At 40.3% G+C, this 27,902-nt stretch overlaps 1 protein-coding gene across 3 annotated transcripts in view; it reads left to right on the top strand.

The window, feature by feature from the left end:
* Window positions 1-9,986: 9,986 nt before the first annotated feature.
* CHN1 (chimerin 1) overlaps window positions 9,987-27,902 on the top strand; it is a 222,758-nt gene continuing 204,842 nt past the window's right edge. For 2 of the 3 annotated variants that reach the window (XM_033231067.1, XM_033231066.1), the window contains exon 1: window positions 10,105-10,442. In XM_033231067.1, coding sequence (XP_033086958.1) covers window positions 10,424-10,442 — 19 coding nt within the window. In that variant the 5' untranslated portion in view covers window positions 10,105-10,423. Of the gene's footprint in view, window positions 10,443-27,902 lie in introns of all 3 variants that reach the window. The other variant, XM_033231065.1, reaches the window with a different exon arrangement.

Consider the following 27,902-nt stretch of genomic DNA (forward strand, 5'->3'; position numbering starts at 1 on the left):
CTTTCCACCATGATTGTAAGTTTCCTGAGGTCTCCCCAGCCCTGTGGAACTGAATTAATTAAACCTCTTTTCTTTATAAATTACCCATTTTTGGGTATTTCTTCATAACAGCATGAGAACAGACTCATACAGGTACATTATTATCATCAATGAATGTTTTGTCAAATGAAAATAAAGGTGGAATTTCGAAACTGGATTCTAATTGGAGTATCAATTCTAAACTCAATTTTTTATAACAAAATATTTGTTTATGGTATTAGGCTAACTTTTGCAATAAAGGATACTGAATGAGCAAACTATACCAATGTATGTGAATATGCCGATGATAAACATTTGTGGCTAGATCCTTTCCTATAGAAAGGTGATGTGCAATGGAGTTCTGAGTTGAAAGTCCAGGATTCCAGGATCTACCCTATAAGGTTGCTGAGAGATTTAAAAAAAAAAATGTATGCAAAGCATTCCACACAATCCCTAACATTCACTTTAAGCTGGGGACAATATTTATTAGAATTTTATCTAGGCCACATTTCTTACTATTTCACCCTCCCACATCAAATTTCTCAGCTTTTTTAGTAGTGTTGAATCAATATGGTGGGCAGAGAGAAACTAGAAGGAAGCAGGAAGACCAGGAGGAAGATTCTTGGTTGCTGTGCCAGTTCCTGAGTCCCCTTTACGTAGGAGAATTTAGGTAATACTTGAAGGTTAAGGAAAGTAAACAGAAACCAGGGGAACAAATCTACATAATAAGAAATAGGGGCTGGAGAGAAGGGCAGGAAAGTCATATAGGCTGAGGTATAGGAGAGAATTTGTGGGGTTTGAGAGTGCTCTGCTCCAAAACACTCTGGAGTGTTCTGTGGGGTGTGGCAGAAAAGGAGGAAGGAAATTTTAAGAAGAGTCTATATATTATACACTATAATATTCCTTGTGAAATGCAAGTGAAGGCTACAATTCCTTTTAAATTCCTTTTGCTACGTGGACTCTTGCTTAGAATGCAACTCTGCAGAGACTAGGCCATTTGGGGTCCTGGAATCTATTTATCTTATTATAAACTCTATAGTTGGTAGCCAATTATGAACATAATTAATACTTACCCATCCCTGTATAGCAATTTATATAAGTATGCTCCTATAAAGCTTACTGGTTCATCACATACAGGCAGATGTGAAATCCCATTTGAGGCTCAACTGGAAATCCTAAAACATATACAAAATAATGTTCCTGATGTTGAATAAATTATATTTTAAGAGGTTTAACTTATTTTGAAATTGAAAAATATGACAAAACAAATGGCTGATTTAATGAAAAAAAAAAAACCAACTATTTGGATGGCATTGCATAGTAGAAAACACACTTTGTGAAATAATTGATTACAGTTTTTATTTCCAAAAGGTTGTGTTGGTGATGCTGCCATGACTGTATATAGTCTGGGAAGCAAATATTTATGAGGTTAAAGGAGAAGGGCACTGCTCTGGCATTTCAAGAGATTGTTTCATAAAAAGAGGACCTGAAGCTGAGTGTGGTGGTGTCTCACGTCTGTAGTCCCAGTTACTCGGGAGGCTGAAGCGGGAGGATCACTTGAGCCTAGGAGTGTGAGGCTGCAGTGAGCTATGATTGTGCCACTGCACTCCAGCCTGGGTGACAGAGTGAGACTCTGTCTCTGAAAAAATAAGTAAACAAAAGATAAATAAAAATATTTAAGACTTTATAAGAAACTGGCTTTTACTGAATACTGAGGAAGATAACCCACATGGAGCGAGGAAGAAAAATATTCGTTGACTCTCTGCTCTGTGCTTTTACTCCTCAGACTGACCCTAGAAGCAGACATGTGCTAGTTGCCTGCCTAGTTCCTTTTCCCTTCCTCTAGCTGTTCCCTGGTATTTCTACAGGAAATTCACCTCAGCCATGTGGTTTGAGAAGATTATTCCCCTCAGGTTCAGGGTGACTCGTGATTGGCTTGCACTTACCTCTTCCCCCTGGCCACAGTGATGAGTCATGGATGGGCACACAACTCAATTCAGGCCAATGAGAGAGACAGCGAGAGAGAGAGAGAGAAAGAGAGAGAGAGAGAGAGATTCCAAGATGTATGCACAACTCTCTTCCCTTGGATGGAGAGGTGGGACTATGTGATGTCTAGAAGCTCTGAAGCCATTCTGCTACCAAAAGGGGAGAGTCTGGAGATGCCATGAGTTGGGATGCCCTGTGGTATGTGATACAGTGACTACAGAAATGAAGAAACTAAGTCCTTGGGGACATTCTTTGCACAGCTGGATCAGCCTCCCCGAAACTCACCTTGATTCTGTTCTTTCCCATTACAGAACAAATAAATTCTCTTTGTTCATTTAATTCAAAGCCAATTTGAGTTAAATTTTCCATCAGTTGCAACCAAAATATTGCAAACTGATACAGAAGGTACCCTCATTTTGCAGAAGAAGAAACTGAAATCCAGAAAAGTTTAAACATTCTCCAAATCACATAGGTAGTGAGAGTTAAAAGCAAGATTCAGATCCAAGTCTTTCTGACCAGTGTTTTTTCAAGATGACTGTGGCATTCTAGAAGTCCCAGGGAAGTCGCAAATGAAATGATGAGCTTAATCTCAAGGATATATCATGCCTTAAGTTATTAGCTTACAATAATGGCAAGTGTGTGTGTACGTGTGTGTGTGTGTGTATTCCACAGTTTTACTGTAACTCAAAAATGTGTTACTGGAAAATAGGGCACTACAAATAATCTGAGGCCAGAGTTTTACATAATGAATCCAAATTCCTATTTGCCTTAAGTACTTGTAGAAAGCAGGCTTCAGACAACATAATAAGCATCAACTCAACAGGCTGGCCTTCTATGTCGGTCCTCAAACTTGCCTGTGTAGCCTCTTCTTCCACTTCTTCCTCTCATGAGTCCTTTGCTAAAAACTGCCCTGCCAGCAAATTTTCTCTCATGATTTTCCTCATGTTCTGACTTTCACTAGAAAGTCTCAGACTTTCCTCATGCTCTCCCCTCTTTCCTAAACTCCATTTCCCTTTTTCTCTTTTCTGTTTGCCTAATTCCTGTTCAGACCTCAAAGCACAGCTTCATCTGTCATGAACATTTTACCTGTTTCATCAGCTAGAAATCATCTTTCTCTTTTCTGAACTCCCACAAAATTTAATCTGTGCTCCTGTTATGGCCTCTGTCATTGTCCCATTTTCCCCAGAGACTATCTTTTTTTTTTTTTTTTTAAAGATCTGGATACATGTTTGATTCATCTTTTGCTTCTTTGCCAGAAGCTAGCATGATGCCTGAAATATCGTAGGTACTCAGCAAATACTTGTTGAATGGATGAAGGATGGATGGATGATTTTAAATATGTGCATTGTCTCAAATATCTGACACAGGTCCTATTTTACAACAGAATACAAAAGAGCTTTATGAAAACTCCATCACAGCAGTAGACGAGTTTCCAACCCAGATTGTGATTTTAATCATGGAATTTCACTTGTCTGTTTTTCAGTTCTGTTTTCTAATCAGAGATTGTGTAAGTCTCATCCAGAGTTCATAGCTATTTTCCTGATTTATAACTCACAATGTAATCAACTTGAATAAGTCATTCTTACTGTGAACACCCACGTTAACCAGAAAAACCATGGCCATGTTAGGGAGATTTGATTTGTAGCCAAATCCACTTATACCCTCTTGAAAACTAAATCTGGCAGAAATCCAACTGCTCCAGTCAAATAGACATTTAGCCACACTGTGCATTAGATATGCCTGGTGACCTCAGAAAAATACACTTGAATAGAAATGCTGGCTTAAAGTACTATAATATGATTGTAGTTCAGAACAAAAACTTTTACTTAAGAGCAGCCAGAATCATTCTTCTGTTATCTAATGTATATTTGAAAATGTATTTGACTTTAAGCCTATAAAAAAATTCCAAAAGATCTGTTAAACTATTAACCAGGAAATAAGTATTCTTTTAAAACATATATTCAAAACACATCGAAAACAGACCTTTTCTTTATCCACTCCCTTCCTTTTTTGTTCCACTCCAAACCAGTAGCCATTTTGACATTATATCAAAATAAATCATATCACAAAATTAAAAAAACTAGAACCCATGTCTTTTAGAATATTCTAACCTAGGGCTTACAGTAATATATGCAGTTTTATTGCCTATTGAATTAAGAATTCCTCTTGGTGCTGAGCAATGAACAAGAACTCCGTTCTCCTGGGTCAAGGATAGAAAACCTTATTTTCATTCCGATTTTCAATTCCAATTTCCCCTCCCTTCACACCTACACACACACACACACACACAGCTCCTACAAACACATATTCTTTTTACTTTGAAAGTGATATAATAAGGGCTGAGCAGTGTTTCCTCAGTAATAATCCAATTCCTAATCTGTGCCTAGCCAGATGATAGCCACCTCTCATTTTAGCATGTTTTTGGCGACAGTATCTTCTGCTAATATAGCAAACACTGTGTAGGGGAACTGAGAAAGTTTTAAATTCTTAAGGTTTCTTATGTATTTCTCAAACTGAGTTTTACTTCATTTCTAAGGCCCAATATTACTACTATAATTTAGGCATGGTGAACAGAACACAAATAATTCTCCTAAACATTGAGTTTTTTAAGGTTAATGGGCAATTTTATAGTTTATGATATAGGTTTTTTTTTTAAATAAATAGTGTTATGGTCTAAATCCTTATGTTTGAGGCAAGCGCTGCCTTAGTTACTTGTGTGCATATGGCTTTGTCCTGTGAAAGTGCTATTTGTAAATCATGGAATGCCACACAAATATCAGGTAAGGTATTAATTCAGAAAGTCTGAGATAAAAAACAAGAAGGGGGATAAAAAATCATCGGAATTAAGTGTTTAAGGAAAATGTCGTTAAAAACAAGCCAAATAGTCTGGGCGAGGTGGTTCGCACCTGTAATTCCAGCACTTTGGGAGGCCAAGGCAGGTGGATCACTTGAGGTCAGGAGTTCAAGACCAACCTGGTCAACATGGTGAAACCGACCTCTACTAAAAATACAAAAAGTTAACCAGGTGTGGTGGCTCATGCCTGTAATCTCAGCTATTCAGGAGGCTGAGGCAAGAGAATTACTTGAACCTGGGAGGCAGAGATTGCATTCAGCTCCGAGACTGCATCACTACACTCCAGCCTGGGTGATAGAGTGAAACTCCGTCTAAAAAAAAAAAAAAAAACCAAACAGACCAAATAGCCCGATACAGTGGCTCACGCCTGCAATCACAGCACTTTGGGAGGCTGAGAGGAGTGGATTGCTTGAACTCAGGAGTTCGAGACCAGCCTGGTCAACATGGCAAAACTCTGTCTCTACTAAAAATACAAAAATTAGCCAGGTGTGGTGGCATGCACCTGTGGTTCCAGCTACTCCAGAGGTTGGGGTAGGAGGATCACTGGAGCAGGCGAAGTCAAGGCTGCAGGGACCTGAGATCCCAACAATGCATTCCAGCCTGGGTGACAGAGTGAGACCCTGTCTCAAAACAAACACAAAACCAAAAACAAATCCACTTTAAACAAATTCACATAATGGAAACAAACACTTTCACCAGTAACATAAATATGGGATAGAGAGAATGTCACATGTTGTGAATATCTAAATAAATAATTTTAACTTTCTTAATCTTTAGCAGAAATATACTGTGTAATTTTTCTCTTCACTAGCAAACTTCTGCACTATTTTGGGAACTGTGCTAATGGCACTGGTATTCCTAGTGTTTAAAGCTGTGCTGACATGATAAAGTGCTATAATTTTAACTTGTTATTGTGAGGCAGAAACCGCCTCGTTAATTTCTGCTTCATTCAAAACTGAGGAACAAATCAATGTTTACCAATGGGAATGAAGCAAATAGGTAACAAAAAGAAAACTCAAAACACTTGTGATAAGTCATTAGTTTAAAATGTAGGAAAACCATTTTAAAGGGTTGTCTAGGTTCTATTTAGTCAACAAAACTTAAATAAAAATGAGAAATTGGGCCAGGCACGGTGGCTCAAGCCTGTAATCCCAGCACTTTGGGAGGCCGAGGCGGGCGGATCACGAGGTCAGGAGATCGAGACCATCCTGGCTAACACGGTGAAACCCCGTCTCTACTAAAAAATACAAAAAACTAGCCCGGCGAGGTGGCGGGTGCCTGTAGTCCCAGCTACTCGGGAGGCTGAGGCAGGAGAATGGCATAAACCCAGGAGGCGGAGCTTGCAGTGAGCTGAGATCTGGCCACTGCACTCCAGCCTGGGCCACAGAGCGAGACTCCGTCTCAAAAAAAAAAAAAAAAAAAAAAAAGAGAAATTGTTTTAGTAAATTTGAAATGGGTTGTTCAGCGCACACTTTTAATTTTAATCCTGTTAAACCAGAAAAAGGTTGCTTTCTACATGATTAATGTAATATTATTAGTACAACACACTGCAGAAGAAATAGCAGTACCAGTGGTTTAATAAAGTATGACTTCTTTATTACATTAGGTATGTATGAACTTTAGATATAATAATACTTTAAATATATTGAAGATTCAAATAAAAATGTCCTGTTTTATCCATAAACCAGTTAATTTAAAGATTTTAAAATATCACAGAATGACAGATAAACCTAAAAGGGATATTAGAGATAACTTAGTACTATCCTTTCATTTTACAAAGGAGGAAGATAAGAACTAGAAAGAGTAAAACATTTGTCTAAAAATCTGACAGCTAGTTAGTAACGAGTAAACAAATCTGGCTCTTGCATGCTAAGCACAAAATGAAATCATTGAATGAAAACATAAATAGTTGGAGAAGTCAATTCATTCTTTGCCCTTCTTTTATAAACAATCTAAGTCACCACCCATAATAATCACCTCCAAGTAGTTAACGCCCTTCCTTGCATTGAATCTGTAGCTGAAAGGCTGTGGCTTTATTTTCAGCTAAGTGAGAAAAGAAGCACATGCAATGGAATAGGAATAGCTCATTGAAAAACATACGCTATTTTAGATGGAGTCTCACTCTGTTGCCCAAGCTCAGGAGTGCAGTGGGGCGATCTTGGCTCACAGCAACTGCCGCCTCCCGGGTTCAAGAGATTCTCCTGCCCCAGCCTCCCAAGCAGCTGGGATTACAGGCAGGCGCCAACATGTCAGGCTAATTTTTTTGTATTTTTAGTAGAGATGGGGGTTTCACTATGTTGGCCAGGCTGAGTCTCGAACTCCTGACCTTGTGATCCGCTCACCTTGGCCTCCCAAAGTGCTGGGATTATAGGCTTGAGTCACCACGCCTGGTGAAAAAAAATACACTATTCTAAAAGCCAATACTACTTCCAAGACAGGCACTTTGATCAAGTATAGAGAGCATTTTGTTAGAGCATCAAACCATTTGCAAGTGAGTTGAAAGGAATGGCTTGTGGAAAGCAGGATGCTTTAAAGGGAAACACAGCAACATTCACACTGTTTTGTTCCAAAGTGTACCTTAAAAACAGCTGTGTGTGTGTGTGTGTGTGTGTGTGTATGTGGGTGTGTGAGTAGAAAGGGGAGAGGAAAAGGATCTTCACTTGAGTTTAAGCAGGGTTTCACTAGGATTCAGCTGTATTTGGCCAGACTAGTGAGAGGAAAGCTGGTCCAGTAACCAAAGGCTGGCTGTATGATGGGAGGGTAAATCTGAGCACATGGAAGCTCATTTCCCTCTGTCTCATCCCCAGGACAACCCCTCAAGGGATGGAGAGAGCCACTAGCAAGCCCAGTCGCAGCACCAAAACCTTGATGCTCTAACAGAGCTCAACAAAGTGAGAAAGGCATTGTTTCTCTTTTAGCATGATTGGACACATAGTTCTGAGTAGAAGGGCATGTTAATAAAAACTCTTTGAGACGAAATGCAACTTCCCAAACTCTATGCAAAATGGCTAAGGACAAAATACTCTCGTTATTTTGCTTCTAATACTAAACAGATTTTTCTTTTGAAATTCAAACCATGCAACCTCTAAATTGATGCGGGAAGGGGGTAGGGAAGGTGGTCGGTGAGAACACCAGGAACTATTTTCCCATTGGTTCTGCTACTAAATAGGTGAACACATTTGCGAAAATCTTTTAACAACGGGGAACTCAATTTTCTTATCTGTAAATCATGGGAGTTTTGGTCTTTTCCTATTCAAAATTTAATGGTTCTATTCTGAAGGAAAATATTTTCTTTTAAATTATAAAGGCGAAAACACTCTGAGATTACAAAAAACACTTCCAGGGGATAACCTAAGGTCCCTGAATAGCCCATAATCCCCTTGAAATTATGTGAAAAATTTCCGGTGAATTGTGTATGTATGCAAGCACTTTTCTAAGAAGAGGAACAGTATTTTCATGAGAGCCTCAAAAGGAAATTAGGTCCAAAAATGTTGAAGACCACTGGTTGAAACAGTAAACGGAGTCTTCAGTTTCTGATTTATTTGGCTGCAGAGTAGATTAGCAGCAATCTTTATATTGTTATAAAATCTATCCCACAAAGCTTTCGTGAGTTTCTCATTTATCTTCATGAGCTGTGTGTTTGTAATTTTTCATGAGCAGAAAGGTTGTTCAAAATCAAGAGCCCATTTTCATGAAATATGTTACATTCTGGGGATTTTAAAGATTTATTTTGATTAGTGGCTAAAGAAAGCCATTTTACATCACAAAATTCCAAGCATATAGCATCTTAAACACTTGCCCATTCATGTTCAATCATTTTAATATTTCTTTCTTCCTGAGTTAACTGACTTGAAACAAAAGGCTTGGCTCCTCCTTCCAACCTGCTTTTCTTCTGATGCTTAAGTCAGCTGTGAAATAATGATGGTGAATTAACTGTGGTTCCATTGGAAGTACTGTAGTAATCCCCCACTTCATCACGACTCGGTCTCTAAGATACATTAAATACAAGATCTTTCTATAATAGTCTTAAATAATTATTTGAAAATCGAAGAGAAGAGGGAAATGACACCAGGGAACCTGAGGAACTAAGAGCAAAGACGCCTGTAGAAAGAAAGGAGAACCAAGGAGAAGATCTACACGATCAGATACCAAAATAGTACCAAATCCCTAAGCAGAGCAACAAGGAAAAAGAAGGAATTTCTTAAACAGGGCACACATATGGCAACTAGAGAAGAATGACTTTTTGAATACATTAAACGACAACGACGAAAAGCATCATAACCCAGCTTTTCAAGAACATCTTTTGGCTGACAATCTCAAGGCGTTGTATGGCTCCTCATGGCAGAGACAGGTGAGGAGAGAACATCACAGAAAGGAGGACGTTGCCGGTGATTATCAGATAAATACAAGAAGCTCAGGGGAACAATCTTTTGTGGCAAATAAGTGCCAGTCAGTGACACATGCTGATATTTTTTTCCCTTGAGACAATATCAAAGAGGTATAATGGAAAGGGACAAAAATCAGGTGTAAGGTAATTTTAACAAATTATCTGAGGTAATCTCAGATGCTTTTTAAGCGACTCCTGTTTCCTGATGTGTGACAATTTGATCAGAATTACTCCTAGCGGCTCCTAAGTCCAAACGGAGAGGAAAGCAGCATTCAGTGTCTCTGTTCCTTCCAGAGCCCTGCATCTTCAGGTCCCTGGCTCCAGCCTCAGTGAACTCGGAGGGCGCCAGAAGGAGAAATATGTCCTCACACGCACCAGGTCCCCAGATGACCCTGCCCGGACGCTGTATTCACGCAGCATCCTCCTGTGACTCTTCCTCTTTCGAGTAATACCGTTTTTCTCCTCTCTGCGCCTCCTCAAATTCCATTCAAGAAAAAACCTGGGCATTCAGCTAAAACGCACACCGGCCCCGCTCCATCCCCGCTCCCAGCGGCCGCCTCTAGGGGGGTGCGGGCGGCTCCTCGCAGCCGCGAGAAAGAGGGCGCACCCCCGCGACCCCGCGCGCGCCCGTTGCCATGGGAACGCACTGGGCCGGGAAGCCCGAGGGAGAGGCGGGAGGCGGCGGCGCGGCCAAGCTCGTGGGAGACGCTATCGCAAGATGGCGTCGGCGAGGCCGCGGGATGCGGAGTGAGCGCGCCCCACCGGGGGCTGTGCGAGGCTGCTGCTCTCCCCGCCGCCGCCGCCGCCGCCGCCGCCACTGCGGCGCCGCCTCTCCGCCTGCCACTGCGCGCGGCCAAGCCTCCCGCCTCGCAGGTACCTCCTCCCGCGCGCACGCTCCGCTCCTGATAGCAGCGACAAGTGCCGGCTCGAGGAGAGCTAGCGGGGCTCCCTGGACCCGGTGCGCCCGACAATAACGCGTGAATAACTTTTTCTTGCAGCGGTCCCCCGCGTCCCGGCCTGCAGCCTCCCCGGGCGCCGGCGCCCCCAGCACGCCCCATCGGGCACCCCACTCCCTCCGAGGTGTGGGTGCGGCGGGCCGATGAGGTGATCCCTAGCCCGCCTGGGAGGAGCGCGTGGACTCGGCGGGCGGCCGCGAGCAGGCGGCGAGCGTCTTTACAATGGCCCTGACCCTGTTTGGTAAGTGCAGCTGTCTCCCCGCGCCGCCGCAGGTGGGCCGCTTCTCGGGGCTTGGGGGCGGGGACCTGGGGGGCCTGGGCGCCCGGGGAGGGGGCGCGGCGCGTGGGGTCGGAGCGGGCCGGGGCCGCAGAGTTGGGGCGCCCGGGGCGCCGGCTCGCTCCCTCGCGCCTCTCCCATTGTTTCCTCTCCAGGCAGGGCCGATGGGCGTGTGCTCCCTTGGCCAGTTCTCGGCTGGGAGGCTCAGAGGTCCTGGGTGTTTTGCAAACGCTCAACGGTTCTTTAAGATGCCAACTTGGGAGTGAAGTTAACCGGTTGTTTTCAAACCTCCCTTTCCCGTCGGTAAATAAAGGTCCTTGGAAAGTTTATTTATTTTGAACGAGGTATCTGTGCATCCCCAGCCTCCTTGGAATTGCCAAATGCATGTGTTGCTTCCTGTTGGACTATTGGGGAATTTTTTTTTGGACTCAGTATATTCCGTTGGAAATAAGTATGATTTGTGAACTGAATATAGGTTAAAATTGAAAATGTTTGCGCTAACGACTGAGAGCAGACAGAAGAAAGTTGGTTACCGGAAGGTAACTGTAATCTCAGGAGACTGAGTATTCATTAATAAAGAAATGTTATTTTTGTGGTGTAATTACTGCAACACTGTTGCTTTTAGTGTTTAAGACTTCAGGGTGTTTTTTTCTCAGTCTGCAATAACAGTGGGTTGGGAAAAAGGACTGAAAAGATACATTCTTTCCTTTTACAAAACTAGACTGTGGTACATACGTACCTGACTTTAAGAAAACTCAATATATGAACATTTAGACGTTCAAAGTATTCAGCTTTTTCGAAGAAGCAAAGTACAATGATATGTAACTGATAGCTACAAGAACAGCCTCAGTAAGTTATTCACAATATCAAGTTTCCAGTTCAGTTTTAATTGTCATTTGATTCAAGCACGTTAGAGGTGTTACATACCTCAAATGCTTTTTGATGTAAATACCTCCCAGTGAATTAAGCTGCTGGAATCAAAATGTTACTTTTATGTAACTATCTTATTTTATAAATTAAACTTACATCCAGAGAGGTTGTTTCCCAAGGTCACAAGGCTCTTTTGTGGGAAAACTGAGCCTAGAATTCACTTCACCAGGCTTCACTCTGGGACTGTGTTTACTGTGCCCAAGTACGTTACTAGAAGTGACATTTCTTACTTGGTGATAATCCTCCATAGGTACTTAAAAAAAGTTTCTTCTTTTTCTGAAAAATAGTAAAATTCTCGCTGCTTCTTAGTACCTTGTATCTAAGCATTATTTAATAGCAGCATTTTCCTTAAATGTGGAACTTTTTGGTACAAAAATTTCGTTTCCTAAAGAGATATTCAGCATTTTCAAGGTTTGGTTTCAGAAGTAAGGTTTACAAGTCAACTTTTCAAATACTGGCTTTCCTGATGAATAAAAAAGATAAATTGGGGTGAAAAATGCTCTTTTAAAGGATTTCTAAATTCTAAATCTTTAACCACTGAGGTGAAGATGAGGAAGGGAAAAGTATGGAATGTGGCCTATAGAAGAAAGTATAAGAAATCACTCCCAGCCTTGAAAATGAATAATGTATGTTTAAAATGTTAAAGTCTACTTGTGGGAAAATAGAATTCCCTTCACAAAATCCAGTTTGTTACAGTGTGAACGTTTCTGTGTTATAAAACAAACCACTCTTGAATGCAGAGGCTATTTGGTAAGTAGTGATAGAGCAGCAGCTGTTTTTAAAAGTGATTGTACACCACTCATCAGTCATCTGGGATGTCTGTTAAAAATGTAGTTTCTTTTGCCCAAAGACATGGGGGAAGGGGATTTTAAAGTGACTCCCTTTGTGATTCTTACACTCACTCAAGTCTGAGAACTGTTGTATTAAAGATAAATACTAGGAGATTGGGTCAAACTTGCCCAATTCAAAATAACTTTTTGTGTATGTTGAGAGACATACCCACGGGTTAGAAGAAATGGATTTTATTTTAGATTTTACTACCTTTAACTAGTTGGTCTTAGAAGTGCCTCATGTCCCTTTATATTTACTCTTAATGACTTAGAACAGAAGAGCAATGGAGCAATAAAGTTCTGTGAGATGGTAGTGAAAAGAGTTAGAGGCAGGGACCTAACCAGATCAACGGAATTTGTCAGAGCTCAGCAGAGTTTATACCTGAGGCTCCCCAGGGTAACCATTGTCAGGGCCCTATCTTTTCTATCTTGGTTGATGAGTTAGACCAGTCCAGCAGTGAGAGTCTAGACTAGTTATTAGCTTTGTGTTTTACATTTTCTTTCAGGCTTTTTATACATTTAAGAAATGTTCTTTTTATAGGGAGTTGGTGACTTAGTTTTAAAAAGTGGAACCTCTAACATTACCTGATTTTGCATTTGCATACATTTAATTTTTTTCACTTGTTAAGTGTATTATAGGAACTCAAATACTTGTTAAATTAAGCTGAATGGCTAAGACTGTCTTATCTCTCATCCTCACTGTTAATCACCTTTGCTGCTTAAAATGATATTTTTAATGCATATTTGTTTTATTTTGGGATAGAAGAACCAGACCCCAATCTTGAATGATTTTACAGTCTCATTTGGGAATTGAAAATGTGCATTTTTTAAAGCTTAAGGATTTGCACCCATTTTTCTTCTCCTCTCAAATGAACTCATATATGAACTCAGCTTCGATATAGTTTTTAAATCCCCCAATTTCAAAAATTATCCAAATGTATTACAGACTCTGCTCACTCACCCTGCTCATTTGTTCAGCAAACATCTGTCACAGTGTACAAGAGACATGGTCCTCTAGTGGCACTCCAGAGTCTTTTCTAGAACTATAGCAAATGCACCTAATTCACTAATTACCTAATTCCATATAGTGAGTGGCACTTAACTATTAACTAATTCCATACAGGCTTTGTGAGAACTTCCTTGGTAGAGAGCACATGTTTTCTAGTAAGTACTGGTTTAAAAGGAAAGTCTCAGATCCTTGAATGTGGGAATTTGTAGCTGGTGTACCTGGCAAAATGTCCTGATTGGCCACACCAATAGAGTCTTAGTTGGCAGAGCTGGGTGAATAAGCATTCTGCCAGCTCTTGCCTTGGCAGGAATTTCTGTCATTTATAGCTTAATGGGGCTGTGGTTTATAGCCCAGACCAACTGATGAGATTGGGAACTCAGTTACCATCCGCTGGGCTGGCTGAACCTTGAATAATGCTCCTCGATCTGGGTAGAGTCACCTCTAGCGTTGCTGCTCACCCTCCTTGCCTCTAATTTTTCTATTCTTGTTACCAGTTAGTCACCATCCTTACTACCATGGATCACTTCTAATAATACTTACGATTTTGCTGTAATTTTATACCATCTTTCCTCAGACCCTTCTGCCATGGAAACCTTTTCATTATCTCACTTTATTCAGCATTGTCTGCCTGACAAACCTTCCTATGGACATCTTTTGGAGCAGTTAAATAGCAATGGCATATCATTTGTGATGTAGTTAGGAAATCTTCTGATTTCCCATATGAGTGTCCTGAAATTAAAATGTATTTTTTAAAAGACAAGTCAATTGAACATTTTCAGTATGCTTTATTTGACTGAAAGCTAATTTTATAGGAAATTTCCACTCAACTATACTATCTGCTGACATTTTTATTTTTCAGTTATCCAAAGAATATGAGAGGGTGGCCCAGTGGTGTGAGCTCATCTGCCTTTTTCAGAATATATTCTTTTCAGCTGTCATTTAAATAATCATTATTTAAATTTTTCTCCATGTTCCTTCTCACACTGGTGTCAAAACTTAATATTTTAGTCAGACATGGTGGCAATGTGCCTGTAGTTGCACAACTCAGGAGGTTGAGGCAAGAGAATTGCTTGAGTTCAGAAGTTCAAGACTGTGGTTGCACTATGATCGTGCCTGTGAGTAGCCACTGCACTCCAGTCTGGACAACATAGCAAGACCCTGTCTCTAAAGAGTAAAAATAAGAAAACCCAGCTGGGCATAGTGGCTCACGTCTGTAATGGGTGGCCCATGCCTCCTGGCACTTTGAGGGGCCGAGGCTGGAGGATCACTTGAGCTCAGGAGTTTGAGACCAGCCTGAACAACATAGGGAGATACCATCTCTACAAATAATAATAATAATAAAAAAGACTGGGTGCGGTGGTTCACACCTGTAATCTCAGCGTTTTGGGAGGCCGAAGTGGGTGGATCATTTGAGGTCAGGAGTTCAAGACCAGCCTGGCCAACATGGTGAAACCCAACCTTTACTAAAAATACAAAAATTAGCCAGGTATGGTGGTGGGTGTCTGTAGTCCTAGCTACTTGGGAGGCTGATGTAGGAGAATCCCTTGAACCCCAGGAGGCAGAGGTTACAGTGAGCCAAGATCGCGCCACTGCACTCCGGCCTGGGAGACACAGAGAGACTTTGTCTCAAAAAAAAAAAAAAATCAGGCCGGGTGTGGTGGCTCATGCCTGTAATCACAGTACTTTGGGAGGCTAAGGTGGGTGATCACTTGAGGCCAGGAGTTCAAGACCAACCTGGCTAACATAGCAAAACCATGTCTCTACTAAAATTACAAAAATTAGCCTGGTGTGGTGGCACATGCTTGTAGTTCCAGTTACGTGGGAGGCTGAGGCAGGAGAATAGCTTGAACCCCAGGAGGTAGAGGTTGCAGTGAGCTGAGATCACATCACTGCACTCTAGCCTGGGCAACATAGCGAGACTCCATCTCAATAAAAAAAAAAAAAGAAAAATTAGCCAGGTGTGGTGATGCATGCCTGTGGTTCTAATATTTTAGCTTTAAAGTTTGTCTTTTAATGTGTGGAGAGCTGGTACAATGTAAGAACAATAAAATAATTATAGTTGTTATAACTCTGATAGTCACCATCTATGTACAAGGAATATTGGTGCTGCAGTCTTTTGAGTCACAGCTGGCTCTGCAGATAACCATCCTATAAGCAGCCTAATTTTTGAACATAGAAAATAGTGATATGTATAATTGTACAAATTTGATATATTTTCAATAAAAGTTTTAGTTTCTTTTAGATTACTTCTTCTCAACCTTTTAAAAAATCCTCCCCCTCCCAGCCTTTTAGGCCTGTTTTCTAATTGTTCTCCCTATGAAAATTTAATACCAGAAATATACCATGTATCTCTTTATGTACTGTAGATATATCTGCTTTCTTCATAATATAAATACAGTACTTTTTTTGCCCCAACTCTCCGTCTCCCCAACTCATTGAGAATACATGTTTTATACTAATTTAAAGCAATCATAAAATAGTGAGGCAGAAAAATACTGTTTGGTCATGTTTTATATGTTATAATAATAGTATTAAAGGAATGATATTAGTATAATAAGTTGTAGATTTTTCATAAGATTGTCTTAACCTAGGAATTTACCATCATCTTGAGAGCAGCCATGACAAAGAGTACCTTGCTGGGGCTGGTGAGGGTGTAGCGTTTCTCAGAGCCCCTCGGATAAAGATAAGGTCCTTTTCTATGGGCAATTGATGTTTTCTCAGTCTTACAGAAAGTATTAGTTACAGCATCTTTAGAAGACTTTATTTATGTGAAATATGTAAACTAAATGAAATCACATAACTTTCTGTGCAAACTAAATTCAGGACAAGTCCTTGAGCCTGGCCTTGTAACCAAATTACCAGCCATAAGTCATTCTTACATAGAAAATAATTTCTGTGAACTTTGATTTTTTTTATTGATATAATCCTACTATCCTTAAAAATAGGATAGGACAAAACTAAGGAAAGAGGATACAGTATGACCATATTTACATTGAAAAGTCATATTGAATAGAAAAAAAAAGCCTGACAAAGTTATAAATGTATATTCCTAATTTGGCTGCTTATTTTTAAAAGAATAGATAGTTTGTGAATACACTAGAAACCACTACATTGTATACTTTAAGAGGGTGAATTTTATGGTATGGGAATATATCTCAGTAAGGCTGAGATATATTAATTTAAAAAACCACCTGAGCTTTAAAAATAAAGATTAAATAGAAGAAAAGAATGGTTTTATATTCAAGAACCTTTAAGAGCTTTTTGCATTTTTAGAATTTTTTTTACTTTTCTTCCTCAAAGAACAAAAAAGAAAATTAAAAATAGGTAAAATTGTTCCTACCTGTTTTACATTTAGAAAAGTAAGCACTTCTTGGGAAGAGCCAATACCCACAGTTGAGAGAATGGGGGAGAAGGGAAGATGAGTCAGGCCAGCATGTCACCAGCTGCTCAGTGGCCTGGCATAGAGCCACCTCTGTTTTTTATCCAGCTGCACTGAGAGTGGTTCCTTTCTCTTTCTACTCTGACTTTGACCTTTCGATTCCTTTGGATTGCATGTGTTCCGTGGTGTAAGGCAAGCACAGGGATGTGTCAGACATATCTCTCCTTGAATAGATTTTTGTGACCACAGACTTGACATTTCAAAACTGAATGAGTCTTTGAGGCTTTTAAAACTGCAAATTCTTCCTGATTTTTCCCATTTCTGTCATATCTTCAGCTCTTAAACTATGTGTTTTTTGTTTTTTAATCTTGTATCTTTTTTTTTTTTTTTTTGAGACAGAGTCTCACTCTGTCACCCAGGCTGCAGTGCAGTGGCGCAATTTCAGATCACTGCAACCTCCGCCTCCCAGGTTCAAGCAATTCTCCTGCCTCAGCCTTCTGAGTAGCTGGGACCACAGGCGTGTGCCACCACGCCTGGCTAATTTTTTTATATTTAGTAAAGACAGGGTTTCACCATGTTGGCCAGGTAGTCTTAAACTCCTGACCTCAGGTGATCCGCCCATCTTGGCCCTCCAAAGTGCTGGGATTATAGATGTGGACCACTGTGCCTGGCCCTATCTTGTATCTTTTTTTTTTTTTTTGCCCCCGAGACAGAGTCTTACTGTCACCCAGGTTGGAGTGGAATGGCATGATCTTAGCTCACTGCAACCACTGTAACCTCTGCCTCTTGGATTCAAGCAATTCTTCTGTGTCAGCCTCCCGAGTAGCTGGGACTACCACACCCAGCTAATTTTTGTTGGCCAGGCTGGTCTCGAACTCCTGACCTCATGATCCTCCCGCCTCAGTCTCAGTGTTGGGATTACAGATGTGAGTCACCACGCCCGGCCTTTTGTATCTTTTATATAGAACTTTGCTATTGTTTTCTAGCTCTTTAATGGCTGTGAAGTTACTCTGGTAAAGATGATTTTAGGGTTTGAAGTAGTCGATGCTAGGTCGGACAGGGAGCAGGTGAGTGGTGTGGATCCCCATTTGAGGGATATGGAAACATCTGTTTGACTGAAATATCTTTTCCTGCAGACCTCCCATGGTAAGTGAAATTTACACTATTAAGCATGATTTTTAGCATATTACCTATGAGGAATTACATGCTAAATATAGATAAATACGTTCTTTTAGCATGAAAGAATTATTTCAGTTTATGGATGGGCAGTCTTCAAGTAGTAAAAACATAGAGCAGGCATTTTGATTGAGGGAATTATACTGTAAGAGAAAGTAGAAGTTGTAGATGGTGGGGCTTTCCTAAGAAGGTTTGTAGGAGGTGATGTCATAAGCAACAGTGCATGAAAAAGCAGAGGACATTCAAGGTCTGCGGAAGGAGTGGATGATACCATTAAGTGAGAGAAGGGTGTAGAAACTAGAAGAGTACTCTTCTATAATTTTGCCAAGGAGTAGCTTTGAGGCTTGGGATGTGTTTTCCTATTTGGTGATTTGTTTATCCATCTATCTGATGAATATTTAGTGAGTGCCTAATATGTGCCAAGTACGTATTCGTTCCTGCCATCAAGGAATTTATATTTGCTGTGGAGGGAGACAGACAATAAAATATGTATAGTGTGCCAGGTGGCAAATGCTTTGAAGAAAAATAGAGGAGAGTGAGGGGTAAGGGGTTACCTGTCTCACAATGTAGGGGGACGGGAAGTAGGCCTCACAGACAGGTGAATTTTGAGCAGGCTTGAAAGAAGTGAGAAACCCGTTATGTTAAATTGGGAAATTGCCTCATGGAGCAGGCTTCGAAGCAAGGATGTGCTGAGCAGTTTTGAGGAACAGAAGGGCTAGTGTGGCTGGAGTGGAGTTAGTAAGGGGAAAGCTGGAGGAGATGAGGAGAGAGGCAACTGGGGGATAGAGAGTACTGAGATGTATCCCCCAGGGCCTGTTAAGGACTTGAGATTTTACTGAGTGAGATGGGAGGTTCATGGAGGATGGTACTTTCGTAGCATGTAGTGTAGTGGAAAGAGCTTGGATCTGGCGGTAAGTGAGCTATGTTTAATCCTTTCTCTGCCAAGGGTCAGCTATATGTTCTAGTCTCAATTTCTTGATAGGTAAACAGGGACTATTCCCTTATCCCATCTGCGCAGGAATAAATGAGATTATTTTATAGGGTTTTTAAGCACAGTGGTTGAAGATACATAGTAGCTCTTATTGTCACCAATATTGTTATTGTAAATATTAACAAAGATTGAAGATACCAGAACAATTTCTCCATTTAACAAGTCTGTTGACTCACTTGAAAAAATGGTTTTGTAATATTTCTACTTTGTGTGTGTGGCTGAATAAGTGCCATGTGCCATTGCAGACCTGGTTCAGGGGCCTTACAGTGAAGATCAAGTAGATTTCTGTGATAGTGCTGGCCATTGTGACACTTTCTGGTACTCTCTGAAAATGTAAACAATACCCTGTTCAACAGGCAATGCTTACTTCTCCTTTGGGAGGTAACCCAGACAATACAGTAGTCTCCCCTTATCCTCAGCGGATACATTCCAAGAGCCTCAGTGGATGCCTGAAGCTGGATACTACAGAACCCTATTATCTACTGTTTTTTCCTATACAAACATAGGATGGTAAAATTTTAATTTATAAATTAGGTACAGTAAGAGATTAACAGTAACAATCAAATAGAACAATTATAATAGTATGCCAGCATTGCTACTCTTGTACTTTGGGGCCACTGTTAAGTAAAATAAAGGTTATTTGAGCATAAGCACTGTGGTACTGCTAAAATGGCTGCTAAGTGACTTACAAGCAGGTAGTGTCTACAGCGTGGATATCCTGGACAAAGGAATTACTCACATTCTTGGCAGCAGGGGTCCTCACCCCCAGGCCATGGACTGGTGCTGGTTGGTGGCCTTTTAGGAACTGGGCCACACAGCAGGAGGTGAGCAGCAAGTGAGTGAGCATTACCACCTGCGCTCCACCCCGTCAGATCAGCAGTGGCATTAGATTCTCACAGGAGTGTGAGCCCTATTGTGAACTGCTCATGTGAGGGATCTAGGTTGCACACTCCTTACGAGAATCTAATGCCTGTTGATCTGAGGTGGAGCAGTTGCATCCCAAAACATTCCCTCTGCATGCCCCCATACCGCCACTGTCCATGGAAAAATTGTCCTCCACGAAAGCAGAACCGGTCACTGGTGCCAAAAAGGTTGGGGACTGCTGCTTGGTGGGATGGAGCTGTGTAGTGTAAGACTTCATCATGCTGCTCAGAACAGCATGCAATGTAAAAACTTGTGAATTGCTTATTTTCTGGAGTTGTTCATTTAATATTTTCAGATTGCAGTTGACTGTGTGTAATTGAAAGCATGAAAAGTGAAACCTTGGATAAGGATTTCTGTAATCAGTTATATGCCTGCCCTCATAACACTTAAAATGTATCAAGGACTGTAAACTCAATGTTTGGCACATAATAGGTACTCAATCTAAGTTAAGCAAATAAATGAAGAAAGAAAGAATAAACATATAACAATACTGTCACCGTGTATATGTAACTTGTGAATAACCTTCAATCAATTTAAACATTTACTTTTATGTTTTTTCCTCCTTTATTATTTTACATTACCCTTGCTTATTATATGAGAGTCTGTAATCGGAAACTTAAACCTGCCTCTTAGAAATTGGTTAGTTTACAATTTACTTCCCTACTTAAAATCCTCCAGTGGTTCCTTGTCACCATTAAGTCCAAATTCCCTAGGTTGTGTGTAAGACTATCAAGATAGGACCCTTGATTACTTGTCTGACTTCATCTCTCACTGTCTCCGGCTTAGAAACTGTGCTTCAGCCATACTGGACTACTTTCCAGAAAAAAATTTACTTAATGAGCCTTTGGCACCATCATGTCCCTATCCCTTCTTTGCTGTCACCTCTACACATCTTGCAAAACTCAGCTTGAATAATCATCTCTTCTACCTGACCTTCATTTGTGAGTTATCCCTTTTCTGCATCCAGAGTGCCCTATACTACACATCTCTGCCCTAGCACTTATTACGTGGTAACATAGTACTTTATAGACTCCTGTCTCCCCATTGGATGAAGTTCCCTAATGGGAAAGCTATAGGTTTTTTCTTTGTATATTTAACAACCGTTACAGTGTCTGCTGCCTACCAGCTACTCAATAAATGTTGCATGTTATGGAGTCTACTGTATTTATTAAATTTGGGAGTTAACTGTAAGGCCCAGATCCATATGACATGGACCCCCCCATTTTCCTTTCATCATTTTCTCTGCATTTTTTTTTTTTTTTTTTTTGAGGCGGAGTCTTGCTCTGTCGCCCAGGCTGGAGTGCAGTGGCCGGAACTAAGCTCACTGCAAGCTCCACCTTCCGGGTTCCCGCCATTCTCCTGCCTCAGCCTCCCGAGTAGCTGGGACTACAGGCGTCCACCACTTCGCCCGGCTAGTTTTTTGCATTTTTTAGTAGAGACGGGGTTTCACCCTGTTAGCCAGGATGGTCTCGATCTCCTGACCTCGTGATCCGCCCGTCTCGGCCTCCCAAAGTGCTGGGATTACAGGCTTGAGCCACCGCGCCCGGCCATTTTCTCTGCATTTTAAAAAATTCAGTAAATGTGTCATTCTGTCATCCCTTGGTTCTATATTCTAATATGGATTCCCCAACTGTAAGCTCACAAAAGCTTGAATAAAATAGAAATCTCTCTGGATCAAATTCCATGAGGTTTAACTATAATATTACTAACCACCAGCAGATGTTTCTAAATTATTTGGCATAATTAGATAACAAATTCCACTTCATTAAACTGTTGTTCATTTTCATTTCAATAGTACAAAGGGATTGTACATAAATTAGCTTGGTTTGTTCATGTTTTACCCTCACAGTAGGGAACATAATCAAATTGAATATGAATTCAGTATGAAAATGGCTAATTTAACCTTTTAGAGGTCTGAAAATAAAAACAACATAATCTTTCATTAATTTGTCTGCTACATGAACATTCCTATTAGTTTTCAGATGGTTGTGAGAAGAGCACATATAAACAACAGTTTAAACATTAACATTTTTAATGGATTAAAAAACCTTTTATTTCTCTTATTTATTAATGCCTCTTGTTTTTCTAGGAAGAATTTGAGGCAATTTACAAAAAGATTCAGTGCAAGAAGATTGAAACAATATCATGGGAATTTGTTTTTCTCTGTCTTGTGTCATTAGATTCTTCCTCTTCCTTGGGTTGTTTCTCTCTGACTGCAGCCGTGATTTGTCATTCCATATGGTAAAGCCTTTTTTTTTTTTTAAACTTTGGTACCCTCTCAAGCACTGTCATGTGTTTTTTTGGTGCTCCTCCCATTACCAAGGACTTATTGAAAGAGAAGTCTCTGTATGCTCCCCTTCCACTTCTACATGTCTGTTTTCATCTCTTCCCAGCCACAGTGCCACAGATAATAATTAGTTTTTAGGTGTTTGTGAATGTCATTCATCTCCAGTGAAAAATGAGAGATTGACAACTATTAAAGAAAAACTTATTCTAACACTTGTTAAAGCAGCAAAAAAGATTGTATTTAAGATGATCATGGCAGGTGTCCAGACTATTGTGATGGGGAGAGTATTGGACTCAATTCTGAATACAACAAGAACAAGCAGGAATTTATAACCATGAAGCAGGTTGTGGGGTGGTCGATGGACAGTTACCAAGAGGAGACATCAAGGGTGGGGGGAATTATTGCTAAACTGACATAACAGGATTCTTACTGAGGGCATGTCAATGTGATCAGATAACAAGAGTAGGGGGATGAGGAATTCCATTAGCTAACAAGTGATTGGAATCAGGTGTGGTGGTGGCTCATGCCTGTAATCGCAGCCGTTTGGGAGGCTGAAGCAGAAGGATTGCTTGAGGCCAGGAATTCAAGACCAGCCTGAGCAGTATAGCGAGACCCTCATCTCTACAAAAAGTAAAAACAGCTGGCATGGTGGTACACACCTGTAGTTCCAGCTATTCGAGGAGGCTGAGACTGGAGGATTGCTTAAGCCCAGGTGTTTGAGCCCAGGCTTCAGTGAGCACTCCAGCCTGGGTGACAGAGTCAGACCCTGTCTCTTTTTTTAAAAAAAAGTGATTAGCTATCAAAGGTGGAAGGATTCTCTCTAAACCGACTTAGCAGGCTTCTTGGTAAAACTGGGCTATGTAGGTCTGGTGGGGCCTGGGCCAAGGTGGAGCCTGGTTGAGAAGAGGGCCTAGGAGAAGCCTGACTAAAGTTTGGTCAAGGAGAGCATCTTGCCACAAGTGTCGTCTTATATTTGCTTCTGATCAGCTGGAAGTGCTTTATCCTTTAGGAGCCAGTATCCAGTGGCTTGTTTGAATATTTGTTCTTTCTGCACTATTTGATGTCTTTGATTACATCTTTCTTCTTAAAACTTTTTTCTCTCGTCTTTTTAGACATTGTGTTTTGCCGCTACTCCTTTTCCTCCCTTTCCTATGCTTCAGTTTGTTCTGTTTGATCCCCTCTATGTCAGTGCTGTTCAAGAACTGACCTTTTCTCATTTGGAAGCTTGTAGGCTTCAACAGTGAACACCGTGTGGATGATTCCCAAGTCTTTAGCTATCTCCAGCCTGCCCTTCCATACACTCCACATCTGTCTGGATTTCCTATAGACAATTCAGATGCCACATATTCCAGCCCCACATTAGTGTTTATTCTTCCATCCTCTCTTTCATTGCCTCTGATATCCAACCAGCTGCTAACTCTTGCAGATTGGTCTTTGCATGGCTTTCATACCTCTTTCTTTCTGTGGCTCTGCCTTTCCTTTCAGTTCTGCAACCTCTTACTCTGCCCGCTGCCACCCATCAGAAGGAGTCCCTTCATGTTCTGAATTCTGTATCATTTTTTCTTTGAATCTCTCATAACATTTATGAATGCATTTCTTTCATAATAGTTATGTATCTTATTTTTGTCATCTTTTCTAGACTGACAGTTTCTCCAAAGTAAGATTCATTTCTTTCTCATTTCTGTATTCCTCACCTTTCTTAAACTTAGCACAGTGCTTCATACATAGCAGGTGCTTGAAAATGAAAAAAAATCTCCCCTAAACCATGGTGTTCCTGTAGCTTAACAATTTCCAGGGTAGAAATATAAAGCATTTTTAAAGTTATTCTATTGCTTTATAATACTTTAATCAAGTTATCAACAGTTAACATTTCCAGATCTCTTAAATATTGTTTTTGTTAACTAATTATCTTTTTTCCAGACTTTAACAGAAAAAAATACATGTATCCCTGCAGTATTGTTTCATGTCAAGGGCAGGTATATCATTTACTCTGGGATTGGTTCCTTTTGCTAGCTTATCTTTTTTCAAAAGTTTCCTGTGAAATTACAGTTACATTTATACTGTGTTATATTTTATAAAAACCTCTTTATCCGTCTTTTAACTTTCAAACCAGAGGAGAGGGACACTAAACAGTATCTGTAAACACAGGCCTTATTATAATCCAGGTTGATTTTCTGGCCCCTTTAATGTTGTCCTGGGTCCAGTAGTCAACTGGAAACAGAAACCTTCTGGAGGGACTGTGCTAAAGGTAAGAAAAATGATGGGTTCTTCTGCTCTGAGAGCTGTTTTCTCTTCTTTTAGACTTTTCTAGGCTGATGGCAAGGAGTTGTGAAGGGCAGCCTTTCTTTGTTCAGGTCTCCCTTTCAGACCCTGGTGGGTTAGCCAAGTTCATAGGACGTTTGCATATTAGTCCTCCACTTAAAAACTAGCTTGTGTTTTGAAGGTTGCTGAATAGATGTCACTAAGTAGTAGACCGAAAAGCTCACACTAATAATTGTTTTACAGAATGGAATATATTAAACCGTGACCCTTGAAAAAGATGCAGTCAGTGGTTTATAGGACATTTCACTTATTGCTGATTATAATATTTAATTGTGAAAAAAATGTTTTGATGAAATTGACTTTGCTACTCCTGTAAGTTGTTCCTATAAGATGATTTTGCCTATTAAGTCTTTGGATGGTATTTGTTACTATTCTGAGATTTGGATCTCAGATTTGGATGTTACAAAGATGCTCATTATATATGTGTACAGCATATGTAATTAAAGATGAGAGCCATAAAAATGCAATTCATGTTTCTTTTATCCTAATGTTTAAAAGTTAACCAGAGATTTTAAAGTTATTATATATTCCTGGAATGAGAAATGCTTCTCAGGGCATGCCAGTTCATTTTTTTAGTTGAAGTTAAAAGGATAGATTCTTTCAAAAGGACAAGAAAAGGAACAAGATGGATTAATAATACAGTGGTAAAAAGAAAGGGGGCAACAGACATCGCTATACAGTAGGGACACTTGCAGAATACTTAAAGGCTTGTCATCCTGAATTTTCCAGACACATGGCTCTGCAGTTCTCTGGAGAGCCACAAGCCCCTTTCTTGCAGGGGCGGGACAGGTTGGTGAGGATAGGAGTGGGTAGGGGAAGATCTGCTGTTCCTAGGTCTCTCCAGACAGAGGAGCTCTAGCTTTCTCTTTTAGTGTTTATTTCTTCGTCTCTTCTCCCTCAGCCTCCATCTTCCCCCCCTCGCTCTGACCTTGCACTCTTGCTCTTGCTCGCGCGCTCTCTCTCTCACACACGCGCGCGCTTGCGTGCGGCACACACACACACCACACACACACCCCACACACACCAAGTCTGCCAATGTCAGGAGCAATAGGAAGGAAAGAGCAGTGATCGAACACACAGATCCCAGAACTTACTCATTTGGGATGAGACCTCATTGAGCTCAAGATGCCTTCTTATGTCACTCTTCTAATCCAAACTTTTCTTCTTTTACTTTTATTCAAGTACAATAATTGATTTTCAGGAAAACAGGCCTATGACAATTTTTAAACTATTTTTTGGAAATAATTTTTAGTTAAAGGTTGATCAAAATCTTAATAGAAAAAGTCCAGTGTTTTCAGGTCTTATCTGTTTGTACCAGGGGAAGGAGGAAAATTGATGTATGTTATTTACATTAATGTTAGATAATTTGTAAAAGATCTGTCCCAAAATAGTGTTTTTTCATTAGTAAGAGTACATTTAAGATAAACATGCAACTTCTTTTTTTTTTTTTTTTGAGACAGGGTCTCACTGTTTTTCCCAGGCTGCAGTGTGGTAGTGTGATCACTGCTCACTGCAGCCTTGACCTCTTGGGCTCAGGCGATCCTCCCACCTCAGCCTCCCAAGTAGCTGAGACCACAGGTGTGTGCCAACATGCCCAGCTAATTTTTAAATTATCAGTAGAGACAGGGTCTCCCTGTGTTGTCCAGGCTGATCGCGAATTTCTGGGCTCAAGCACTCCTCCCATCTTAGGAGGAGCCTTCAAAGTGTAATTCTTCAAAGTGCTAGAATTACAGGTGTGATCCACCATGCCCAGCCTAGTATGCAACTTTAATATGTTGCTTACTATGTGTTTTCAGCTGTCATAATTATTAGGTGGCAAGGCACACTTTTTAAAAGTTGATGTATTTATCTTTTTTTTTCTTTTGAGATGGAGTTTCGCTCTGGTTGCCCAGGCTGGAGTGCAGTGTGCGATCTCGGCTAACTGCAACCTCCACCTTCCGGTTTCGAGCCATTCTCCTGCCTCAGCCTCCAGAGTAGCTGGGATTACAGGCACCCGCCACCACACCCAGCTAATTTTTGTATTTTTAGTGGAGATGGGGTTTCACCATGTTGGCCAGGCTGGTCTCGAACTCCTAACCTTGTGATCTGCCTGCCTCGGCCTCCCTAAATGCTGGAATTACAAGTGTGAGCCACCATACCCGGCCTTATCTTTTATTTTAAGATTTAAACAGGTTTATGGTAATACAGTTAAACTACATAGTTCATAGGACTTTTAGCAGATTGAGAGATCAAGACTTTATAATAGATTAATTTCACTACTATTTTTTGAAAAAATGCGACAGCTTTTAATAATAAATACCATCAAGCAGTACTTTTTCTGACTTAAAATTTTAATGCAGACAAATGGTAATGTGAACTGAAATAAAACTACTTTAAACTACTTTAAACCCTTGTGTTCTTTCAAATCTATTTCCCTAAATTACAGCAATATACACCTTTTTTCAAATTATAAAAATAATTTATTGTTAATGCTGAGATATTAAGCTGAGATGAACTGGTATATTTCATACTGTATTTATTAACACTTTACATACTGTCTGTTTTTTAAAGAGCTCAAACCAGTGATGAGTTTTATAGGCTCTTTTTATTTTCCAGTGCCTTATGATAAGAAGATTCATAGCCGCCGAGAAAGCTGCCATAGAATGTTATCTGTCATGTTGTCTCAAGGCAACTAAATATATTGTTATATTATAAGTAATCACTAATAAAGCACTAAGAAAAATATATTAGCAATATTTGCAAAACGGTACACTCTGTGCTAATTTTATTGAAATAGAGTTGGGAAGTTGTAGACAATTAAAAATGCCATCAAATCTTAAGCCAACTTAGACTTAGACTTGGCTTAACTTAGGCTTGGCTTAAGTTCACCTATTTTTTCCCAAGTATTTGTTCTTTTTTTTTTTTCCCCATAAAGAAAATGTCAACTATAACAAAAATCTCCTCACATCTACCATCCAGAGGCAGGCAAAGCAGAAAGCCCTCTCAAAGTTTTACATTTCAAAACATAAATTTAAAAAGGTGAATACTGTGTAAACTTAGGTGTTGCTACATCATCAACCAGTAGCAGACTTGGGATTAAGCACCATTTAAGAAGAACACTGGTGAAGAATCCTCAAGCAGTTACTATTCCATGACATCATAGGACATGATCTTGGATGCCACCTGTGTCTGTGCAAACTGAAGAAAAAGTTTGGGAAGTTAGAAAGACGAAGAGTATAAACCAGGGCCACAAATTTGGATGTTTATGGTGGGCAGACAGGTACCATAGACAATAGGGAATGCTGAGGAATTTCCCGATTTTAAGTGTTGGTAATTTGGGCCTTTAAAAAATCACTGCATAGGCCAAAGAAAATGCATCAGCAAAGTGACTCCAGGCCACTAGTTGATGACTTTTCACTTGTAAACTCAATACTGTGAAAATGGGAACCTTGACTGACCTGGTACGAATCTTTGATGAGGCAACTAGGGAGGACAAGATGATCCTAAAGATGATGGCTGAGTTGAATTGAGGGGAGAGGTAGGGAAGACAGTGAGTTGAAGATTTCTACAGTTGAGATATTGGCAGGGTCTGGAGAA

Source organism: Trachypithecus francoisi, unplaced genomic scaffold (genome assembly GCF_009764315.1).
Source record: "Trachypithecus francoisi isolate TF-2019V2 unplaced genomic scaffold, Tfra_2.0 Lachesis_group13, whole genome shotgun sequence".
Classification (NCBI taxonomy): Eukaryota; Metazoa; Chordata; class Mammalia; order Primates; family Cercopithecidae; genus Trachypithecus; species Trachypithecus francoisi.